Source organism: Oryx dammah, unplaced genomic scaffold, assembly GCF_014754425.2.
Source record: "Oryx dammah isolate SB20612 unplaced genomic scaffold, SCBI_Odam_1.1 HiC_scaffold_11, whole genome shotgun sequence".
Lineage (NCBI taxonomy): Eukaryota > Metazoa > Chordata > Mammalia > Artiodactyla > Bovidae > Oryx > Oryx dammah.
Window position 1 is genome coordinate 43,400,584 of NW_024070195.1, and position 10,061 is coordinate 43,410,644.

General features: G+C 54.8%; 1 protein-coding gene across 4 annotated transcripts in view; it reads right to left on the reverse strand.

The window, feature by feature from the left end:
• BRD2 (bromodomain containing 2) overlaps nucleotides 1-9,582 on the reverse strand; it is an 11,548-nt gene extending 1,966 nt beyond the window's left edge. The window contains exons 1-11 of one of the 4 annotated variants that reach the window (XM_040249154.1): nucleotides 9,401-9,582; nucleotides 5,499-6,821; nucleotides 3,585-3,888; nucleotides 3,242-3,333; nucleotides 2,834-2,971; nucleotides 2,296-2,434; nucleotides 1,999-2,213; nucleotides 1,529-1,903; nucleotides 876-1,004; nucleotides 443-691; nucleotides 57-322 (exon numbers count right to left, since the gene is read on the reverse strand). In XM_040249154.1, coding sequence (XP_040105088.1) covers nucleotides 57-322; nucleotides 443-691; nucleotides 876-1,004; nucleotides 1,529-1,903; nucleotides 1,999-2,213; nucleotides 2,296-2,434; nucleotides 2,834-2,944 — 1,484 coding nt within the window. In that variant the 5' untranslated portion in view covers nucleotides 2,945-2,971; nucleotides 3,242-3,333; nucleotides 3,585-3,888; nucleotides 5,499-6,821; nucleotides 9,401-9,582. Of the gene's footprint in view, nucleotides 1-56; nucleotides 323-442; nucleotides 692-875; nucleotides 1,005-1,528; nucleotides 1,904-1,998; nucleotides 2,214-2,295; nucleotides 2,435-2,833; nucleotides 2,972-3,241; nucleotides 3,334-3,584; nucleotides 3,889-5,498; nucleotides 6,850-7,384; nucleotides 7,486-9,400 lie in introns of those variants that run through there. The other 3 variants (XM_040249155.1, XM_040249153.1, XM_040249152.1) reach the window with 3 other exon arrangements.
• Nucleotides 9,583-10,061: the final 479 nt, after the last annotated feature.

Below are 10,061 nucleotides of genomic sequence, written 5' to 3' on the forward strand. Positions count from 1 at the left end.
AGAAAAAACTGCAAGCAACAGGAGAAATCTCTGCTTCCTTCCCTGCTGGAACTCACTTGGTGCCCCCTCCTCCAGAAGGTCCAAAGCCAGGAGGGCCCAGCGTGGCAGCGCCACTGCTCCCGCCGCCACTGGCCTTCTTGGACTTCTTGGGCTGAGACGGGCGGGGTGCCCGAGGCCCCTTGTCATCTTCATCAGCCCCAGCTCGGCCTCGATGCTTCTCTGCCTTCCGTTTCTTCTTTTTCTCTTTTTTCTCTCTCTTTCGCTTGGGCTTGGATATTGGGCCTTGGGACAAGGCAGCCAGTTGTTCATGTACTGCTCTAAGCTTGAGAGGAAAAAAAAAAAACAAACTGAAAAAAATACATAGGTAAAGCAATGAAAAAAAAAAAAATCAAGCTGAAGACTGCATGAACCTCATCCAGTAAACTCAACAGTGACAAAATACCTGCTCCTGTAGTTCAGCCAAGCGATGAGCCCTTTCTTCCTCGGAGTCAGAGCTCTCGCTCTCTTCCTCCTCCTCATCGTCCTCATCTTCCTCCTCCTCTTCCTCAGAAGAACTCTCACTGCTACTTTCCTCGCTGGAGGACTCTGAAGATGACTTGGCCAAGCCAGGGGGCAAGGCAGTAGAGACTGGTAAAGGCCCTGGTTCCAGTGGTTCATCTGGCATTTTGGCATAACGGAACTCAAATACATCCTAGAAAGAGGCAGCAGACTCAAAACCAGGCTAATAGATATGCTCTGACCATACCCAGCCATTTGGCAACTCCAACGTACAACTGCATAATTTGGAGAGCCTCATGTTCAGGCTGTGCAGCACAGATGGCAAAATTCCTTCCCCCAGCTCCATTTATTCTTCAGACTCCGACCTCGACACTCACCTGTAACTTTCGCGCCATGGCCACAACATCATGGTCTGGAGGATTATATTTATAGCAGTTGGAGAACATAAGCCGCACGTCAGCAGCAAACTCCTGTGCGTCCCGATAATCGCGATTCTCCATCTTCCGCTGCAGAAGGAGGCAGCATCAGAAGCTGCACAGGCAGGGAGACTCACCTTTCCCTGCCAGGCCCAGACACTGCCAAGAACAGCCCTCTAGACAGCACAGTGGGGGGTGGGATGTGTGTGACGGGAAGGACCTATACCCTGGGGCTCAAGTTTGAAGTCAAAGGAATTTGGGTGGGCTGAACAAATGTCTAGGTCTAGGAAAAAAAAAATCATTATTTCTAAGTGAATTTCTAAGGGGGGAGTGTGGCCTCCAACTATTGGGCTACCCCCTTTACTCCCCTACCCTAACCCAGCACTTCCAATAGACAGGACTTGAGTATAAGCAGTGATGCTCTGAACGTAAAACCCACCACACTGTTTCCATTCCAGAAAATACGGACTCATTAGAGTACATGACCTTTTGCCTCACTATTTTGTAAAAGTAAAACGCCAAGATAGCTGCATGCCCATAAAAAGTGACTGTTTTATTGATCCTTAGGTTCCAATCACTGCCTGAGTATCCCATCTGCCCCATGCAGTGGGTACCTTGACAGTGCTGAGGTCCATGGGGTGCTTAATGATGTCATGGTAGTCATGCAGGCCAAGGGCAGAAGCGTCCACTGGTTTATAGAAAGGCCAGGCATAGGCAGCATGCTTCTTAGACAGTAACTCCTTCAAAATGCCATTGCAATGTTTTAACTGTTCTGACAGCTTTCCTTTCTTGGAGCTCTGGTGTTGTTGCTGAGAGTCAGGCAAGTCTTTGCGTGGGGGCTTGATAGGACGGCCACTTTCTCTACGCACAGGGGGGAGCCGGGCTGCCTTAGGCTCCAGACCCCCTGGAGGGCTAGCTGGGGACCCAGGAGCCAGAATAGCTGTAGGTGTAGGGGTGGTAGTATCTGCTTTCCGCTTTACCCCTTTTTTCTGTGAAGAAAAGACAGGTGCCTTTTACTCTGGGGATCCACCCCATATAAGACCTTTCCCTCCTCATTGCCCGAAAGATATCCACAGATGTATACCTTGGCAAGGGGCTGTGCTGGGGGAGCCGCAGAGACAGCAAGGAGTGGGGGTCCAGCGGAGTGCAAGGACTTGAGGAGGGGAGAAGAGATGACCGACGGGTGGGGAATGTTGAGGACAGTGGTAGGTATCTCAGGCGGGGGAGTATACAGCGCAGTGTGAGACACAGAAGAGACAGCGGGCACCTGATGGGCACTGGTGATGCTGCCCTGGAGCGCTGCAGGGGAAACATAAAGAGTCTAGTTTGATTACCACTCCCATCTCTTGGTCTCCATTAGCAAAACTCCTTCTCTTCCTACCTGCCAATTTGGCCCCTTTCTTGTGGCTGTTCTTCGGGATAGTAACCACAAGTTCTTGTTCTTCTTGTGGCATTGATGCCACTTTCTGCAGAAAGATCTTTTCCAGCGTTTGTGCCATCAGGACAATATCATCAGTGGGCTACAGGAAACACAAACAAAAAGTTCAAATGCTAGGGAGAGAGGTAAAACCATTTTCTCTGGGAAATACCTAGCCCCAGGCATCATCACTACTTCCTTACACAACTCCATCAAAGTACTAAAAATTACCTATACTGGGCCACTCATTTCCCTTTTATCTCTTCCAACTTTGCCCCTCAAAATGCAACAAAGATAAAAAATGAGAGAAGTGTTGGATTTAAACATCTCTTAATCCTGGATCTCTGAAGCCACATCACTGTTTTCAGTGGCACCTTTGCAAACAGACTTTCTAGATACCAAACTGCTGAGAACACCTTCAGTGAAAAATTTAAACTTTACAATGATAAAGTAGTGATAAAAAACGTACTCTCTCCCCAACTAATAACACACAAAAACTCACCTTGTTGTAGATGTAGCAGTTGGTGAACATGGTGTTGAAATCCTGCATACACTCTGAGGCAGCCCAATAGTAATTGTTTTCGAGTCTCCTCTTGATAGTACCCATATCCATAGGCTGCTTTATAATTTTGTGATAATCCTAAAGAAAAAAGTAGTAGGTCAGACCACAGAAAGAAAAATGCCTGTTCTCAGGCAAACTACCAAGCCCTACATACACATACACACACACACCCCCAAATCTGTCAGAGGAGTACATAGTCTCCTCAACTGCGGCCCCAATCAAAACTATGGGATAGGGTTAAAAAAATGGGAACAGGACTCTGATCACCCATAAGGAGACCCCTATTGCCTTGCTCTAACCACCCGTCTCCCACCCACTCTGGAAAAGTTTCCCATCCTGTGACATTACCTCTGGGGCTGGCTATCCATGGGCTGCATGAGGGAAAGGAAGAAGCTAAGAATTTTGGCCACCGTGGTCCTCTCCCAACCTGGGGTGGGAATCTGTAAAATGGAGCCAGGGCACAAAAGTTAAGGAAGGACACATGGAGGGCACAATGAGAGATCCTAGATAGCAAGCGGTTGGATCAATCACAAAGGACCAAAAATCTAGAATTCTGGTGGCTATCTGCCCTATAGGGTAGAAATGGGAACTCCCTAGGGGCCGCAGCACCTACCTACACTAGGCAGCCCACCTCCACGCACACGCATTCTTTTTCATTTCCACACCTCCCCACTCCAACCTCTCTACTCACCGGCAGACCCAGTTTGACGGCATCCACAGGCTGCCGGAAGGGCCATGCAAACTGATGTTTCCATAGAGCCTTCATCACCACCTTGTGCAGATATTGCAACTGGTTGGTAACCCGTCCTGGCTTTTTGGGATTGGACACCTCAGGAGGTGGTGGGTTGGCAGGGGTTAGTTGCAAAGCCGGTACTGAAGCCATTGTGGGGCTCTCGAATCCCTCATACAATAGAGAGGGCTTTCGAATCCTTTTCCCAGGCGCTGCTGCTTCTGGGCCCAGGCCCAGTAACCCTGCATTCCCCTCCCCAGGGAGCCTGTGAAGATAGGAAACAAAATCAGATGTGGTAATCTGGTGGAATTTAGTAGAATTCCACAATTCATAGATTTGCACTATGTACCCTCAGCACATCTAGGCTTGGAATCGAGTGAAAACAGTGGTAGATTATTGAAAACGAATCCAGCATCCAAACAATCCGTGGAGCTTTTGTTCTTGTACCTATTACCTTTTCTATACCCACAGAAGCCCTATCTTCTGAGTTCTTAAAATCTAATAGGCTTCTTCACCTGTTTTAAACTGAAAAAGAAGCCCAAGTAGCTTCTCAAAGGGCCCAGCCATTTAAGAATCACAGCTTTACAGGGACAGAACTTAAGTAAAATGGGTGGAGCCAAGAAACTCAAGCCCCAAGCTTCCTCCTCAGTAGGGGCTTGGTGGTTGCCATGGTGGTTGAGCCTGAGGGGAACGGATGAAAAGAAACAAAATAGAAAAATATCATAAATCGCTGATGAGACAGACACCTAAGAATCCACCTGTGCAAAAGGAATTAGCATCCTCCACAACGCTGGGAATAGTTAACTCCAAACAACGGGCAAGCAATCTAACGGATCCATACCAAAAAAAAAGGAAGCAGACAAGGGAGTATTTGTCAGACTTCCCAGCCTGGAATACCTCAAGCTACCAGCCTCTAGGAATTAACTATTCGAAAATTCAGTCTCCTCCCTCGAAGGGACTCAAAAAATAGAGCTGTCCAAACAGTCAAGGTCAGCAAATTCCCCCATAAGAGTGATACAGACCTCCCCCTACCCAACCTCTGCCAAAAACTGCGATGCCGTTAACTGGTTCCACTGTAGCATCACCTCTAGAGATCAAAGGCCAACAGTGCATCAAGTTTACATTCTCTCTGGAGCTCCTCAAGACCAGGTGTTACCCAAGGCCCAAGATCTCATTGTTTACATCCCCAGAGCAGGACTAAAGAGTGCTTAGCTCCACCTCTGTACCCTGAAGGAAACTCTCAATGGCACCTCACACTCACACACACACACACACACACACACGCGAGAAGAAATCCAATCTTCAGCAACACAACACACACCTCTCAACCCAAAACCAAACCACTCACCGAAAATCAAGAATTTAAAGACCCGTCCCCGACATTAGGAACCCACTGTAAGAGTGGTCCTTGTACCCTACTCAGGGAATCCCCGTTTCCAGTCCCCGAAGGTCTATCACCATGGCAACCCTGTAAAGCACAAGATGTGAACACGAACCCCCGCCCCAAAAGGCCCGACAAACGGTCGCTTAGACAGCAGACCTACTACCCTCAGGACCCGCTGCCCAATCCAAGTCCTCCCCCGTTACATATTCCGCCGCCACCTCGCTCTGCCCGACTCAGCTAAGATCTGACCACAGCGGGAAAGTAACGTGTACACTGACTACCTGGGCTCCCTCCATACGCAGGATCTGGGGCCGCTACCACGGTCCCCAAACCGCCGCTCACCCCTCCGCGAGCCTCGACAACCAACAGTTGCGCCACGAAACAGCAACGCGCCCGAGTCGGTTCCGCACTCCTTCCGAACGCGACACCTCACACCCGCGCGCCGCAGCCCCCCAACGCCCCCTTCCCACACGCCGCTCGCAGGGACGTACTTGTTGTGGGGAGTCACGTTTTGCAGCATCTTGATCACGGGGAACCGGCGCTGCCCTCAGCCGCGGGAATTCCGGGTGGCCTCGGTTCCCCTTACCTCCCGGTCCAGCATAACCCGGGAAGTGGGGGGAGGGCGGGGGCCGCTGCCCTCGGCCCTCCAAGCGACAACCCACCCCGCCGGGCTGGCACGAAAGCAATCTCCTCCGCTGTTCTTCGGAGAACTCCCAGCAGCTTGGCGCGCTCCGCAGGAGGCGGACAGCGAGAAAATGGCGGCGGCCTCAGTTGAGGCGGGCGAACGAAAGGGGACGGGCTCTTCAAACCCCAGGATGGCCCCCGATCCCAGACACCGTCGCCAATACTGCCCGCCGTTGGTCTGCAAGGATCCCCTCTTCCTGCCGGGACCGTCCGGGGCGGACGAGGTCCCGTTTCGATCTCGGATGGAGGCGGATGAACAAGAAAAGTGGTTTAGGGAGCCGCCGCCTCCATCTTTGAAATCCTCTTGAGGGCGGAGTAGAGGGGGTGGACAGACTCCGAGAACTGGGCGGGGCCCGAAAAAGGGGAGCTTCGGGGGCTTCTATGGGGTCTGTACTGTCCGCCGGGGCCGGTCATAGGCCGAGACGAAGGCCATTTCCAAGCGGATGGACGTGGATTGTAATGGCGGCCCCAGACGACTCGAAGGCTCTGTGTAGATACGCAGAATCCTCCAGCTCGTTCTAGAGGCTGCTCCACTCCAGCGCGAAATGGCGCCTCCGAGCCCCGCGCCAGCCCTTTATATATAGGCAAGGGGGAGGAGCCTCGCCGCTCATGCGCGCCACCGTGCTCGCGATTTCCCCCACCCCCTTCGCGCGCGCTCGCTCGCTCACGCGCGTGAAGAAGCAGAGTCGAAGGGGGAGGAACGCCTCTCCGCGGGAGCGTTTTCTATTGGTCGGCGGAAGCGATGACGTCATATACCTCATTTCCAAAGCGTCAGTCACCAGGCAGAAGAGTGCCGCATAGACCCCCAGGGAAGCGGCAACCCGCCACATCGCTGAGCCAATTGGCTGCGCTGTGGTTCGGCAACTCCAGGGAAAAAGGGAGGTTGGCAGGGGTGCAGCACCCTCTCCCTGCTTCCCCTTCCAACAAAGTCTTTCCAGCCGTCCAAGCCCAGTGCGACTGGCGACTGCCAAGCTTGAGCAGGTCGTGCCATTCGTAGCTCCTCCATTGGCCAGGCCGGCAGGATTGGAGGGGGCCGCGTGGGCGTAGCCAGGATCGGCCCGCCGGGGTGTGGCCACAGGACGCCGGCGGTTGTTGTTCTCGGGATTGAGGCGGCCGCCGCAGTGAAAAACCTGAAATGAGGAAGAAGACGCCATCTTAGAAGCCGCGGCCTGCCATTGTGGCAAACGGCCGAGGGCTCCCAAACACAGCCAGGAAGGAACCTAACGTTCCTCTGCTTCGCAATCAAAAGTGCAGAATTACCAGAGCCTTCAAATCCTCCTCTTCCTTCCCCAAGCCAAGCAGTCGAAATCAAAAACGCTCCCCAAAATCTACCCTCTGTGAACTCAAAGGCTTCTCTCCAAGGCAACTAAACAGAGACCATGTTCTAAATACTTGCAGCCCAAGCACCTCTCCAATCCCTCCCTGATACCTTCAGTTACCAATACAAATATCTACCTGGTCGACAAAACCTCGGCAACCCTTTAGTGGGAGCAAAATCTCCAACAAAAGCACCCGTATACCCTGTAAAATGAAACCCACCTCCTCCCCAAACTTCTCTCCGGTGTCTGGCTCAGAGCGGAAAAAACAAGGCCTTCGAGGGGGCGAATCAGGGTGCGCACCCTCCCCCTCCTGGCGAGCTCAGACCTCTCCCCACGCTCCCCGCCCTTCCCCCACTCCGAAGGCGGGCCCGCACCCCCGCTCAGGGTCCTGGCGTCGGGGGGGCGGAAGGGCTCCCCCATCCCCCCCACGAGGGTCCGGAGTCCTCCCCACGGAGCGGCTGGTCTATCGGTCAGCGCCAGGGAGGAGGGCGAGCGGAGGCGGCGGCAGCTGCGGCTCCGACTAGCCCTCCCCCTCCTCCCCTCCCCTCCCCCCTCCCTCCGGGCCGTCCGCCTCCGAGGAGGGGCAGGGAGCCATTTTGGGAGCTCAATTTCGCCCCCTCCCCCCGGCCCACTCAAATCTTTCCCACCACCTAGTAACCCGAATGAGGTTACAGACTACGTGTGAACAGAGCCGCAGCGCAAGGTTCGGATCGCTAAACCCATCTCTTGGACTCCCTCGGTCCCCTTCACCAGAGAGGGAAAGAATTTCCCCCGCCCAGCCTTTAGTTGGGGGCCCTCCCCCTCCTCCTCGTCCCCTTTTCTGGCTGCCAAGTAAGAAAACAGTCTATGCCTATCTGAATAAGGAAATTAATCACGGAAGTCAACGAATATAAGAGCCCCCGCCCCCAACCGCAGGGCTTCGTGAATGCATAAGTCCTCGAACTGTTACCCTCTTTCCTTCGTAGCAGCCCTGGAGCCTTAACCTCGGTTACTGCGTCTAAAATGGCCGTCAACCTTTAGTCTTCTAGACCACCAACTCGGGCAAACCCTGCGGGGGTGGGGGGAAGCACGCACAGGAGCGGCAGTCTCTCCTCTCCTCCCCCCTCCGATCAGGCCTCGGCCTCAAAAGTACGAGCGGGCCCGCCCGGGTGGCTGCAGCAAGGAGAGCAATGAGACAGCAACTTTCGCCCAGAGGCCTTCTCCCCTCCCCCTCGTGGCCCAGCCTCCCCAGTCTGCCATTCTTCCATGAGGGGCCTTGCAAGTCTGCACCGAGGCCTATCTGAGGGCCGGTCAGGGAAAAAAAAGTTAAGAGGTCGAGAGACCACAGGGCCTTATTAGAAAGTAGAAGGGCAGCCAGACATTCTGGCTTATTTCCCTGCATTCCGGAAAATCACTGTTCTCCTCTGCCTCCCAATCGTCCCTTCCCCCAAATGAGTCACACGGGAGGCTACTGGTACTCAGTAATTTGGAAAAGTAACTCTTCCCTCCTTTCCGCTCCCTCCCCCGCAATACACAAGGAGACTGTTCAGGAATGGGGGAGGGGATGAAAGCGGCAAAAGACACCACCCAGGAGAAAACTGAAACTTTGGGAGCTGTGAAATCATCCCAGGTCCCGAGACTCACTCTCCTGTGTCTCAAGCCACTTTTCAACCTCTCCCAAGACCCTCGTTTGAGCCTGGTTCCTGATCCAAAGAAGACCCCAAGCTTCTAGGCTGCAAACTCTCCCCAGCCGGTGATAAGACACATGCTCAGCTAAGACCCCGCCGGGGCAACCAAGGTTTATTCAGAAGGCTCCGCAGGCCAGGCCCACGTGAATGCACACAAATTCGATAACCCACTCGAAGCGTAACCTCCACCATGCCATGTGATGACTGCCAGGTTCCTACCGCTGACACAGAAGCAGCACAGAAAAGCTCCTACAGCCTCTGGGGAGAAAGGGGGTGGGCGCCTGGGAACAATTTCAGTTCACAGCCTGGGCTGCCAACTCTCAGTTATTCCCCTCTAGGAGTAGGAACTACAGTCACCACTCCCACTCCTCAGCCCACTAGATCACCCCACCCTCCGGCCGCCAAAAGGACCCCTTCTCACCTGGCTCCAAGCTCCTGTACCCCCAAGGGACGAATGGGATCGGGGGTACACACCGCCCCCACGCCCCTTTGCCCTCCAATTGGTAAGAAGACAGAGGTTGGCCATTCCCCTCCCCCACCCGAGGGGCCCTCGCCTGCTCGCCCCCTCCCCGCTCCTATTGGTTGTAAACTGTTTGAAGGACAAGTGCTCCCACCCTCAGGGTTCTTCTCTGCACCCCAAGAATCTCCCTTTCCGACTCCCTATCACTGGTTAGGCATTTAAATGACTGTCAACATGCCCGCCCGGCAAGGGCCCCTTCTCACCTGGATCCCGGAACGTTCCAGGGGGGCTCCACTGTTCCCCTTGGCTTGGTGCGGGGGGAGGATGTAATCCGGGGTGTCACCCCCCCGGAAACTGAGGTTGCGTTGGGGGAGGGGGCGTAGCCCCCAGCCCCTCCCTTCCCGGCCGAGCTGGGGGGTGGGGAGCATCGGGACCGCGCGGCCACGTCAGCGTCACCCAGATTGGCTGATCCAGGTCACGTGCCAGCTACCCCCCCTCCCCACCGCCACGGGGCCTGTTTTTCCGAAGGTTCTCGGGGGTCGCGCAAGGGGCCAAGGGGGCCGCATGCCCCAGCCCTTTCTCTACAGACCCAAAGCACCCTAACGCCGCCGCTTCTCCACATCCTCAGCTGCCTATCCCGCTGTCCTCGACTCTATCCCCCCCACTAGTCGCGCCGTACGGGTTCAGCATGGCTGCCGCAGCCCGAGAACATGCACAGCGCAGGCGCAAGGGTGCGACCGGCTTGGGGGAGGGGAAAGGAGAGTGGGAGGTGGCGGGGAGAGAAGCAGTGCGCAGGCGTCAGCCGTGGCCCCGGCGGCCGGGCTCGGAGCGCGCGCGGTGGGTGGGGCGGAAGCGGGCGCGGCGCGCGCCCTCCCGCCTCAGCAGCCCCTCCCCCACCCCAGGCGGCCTCGCGGGGCGTCCTGA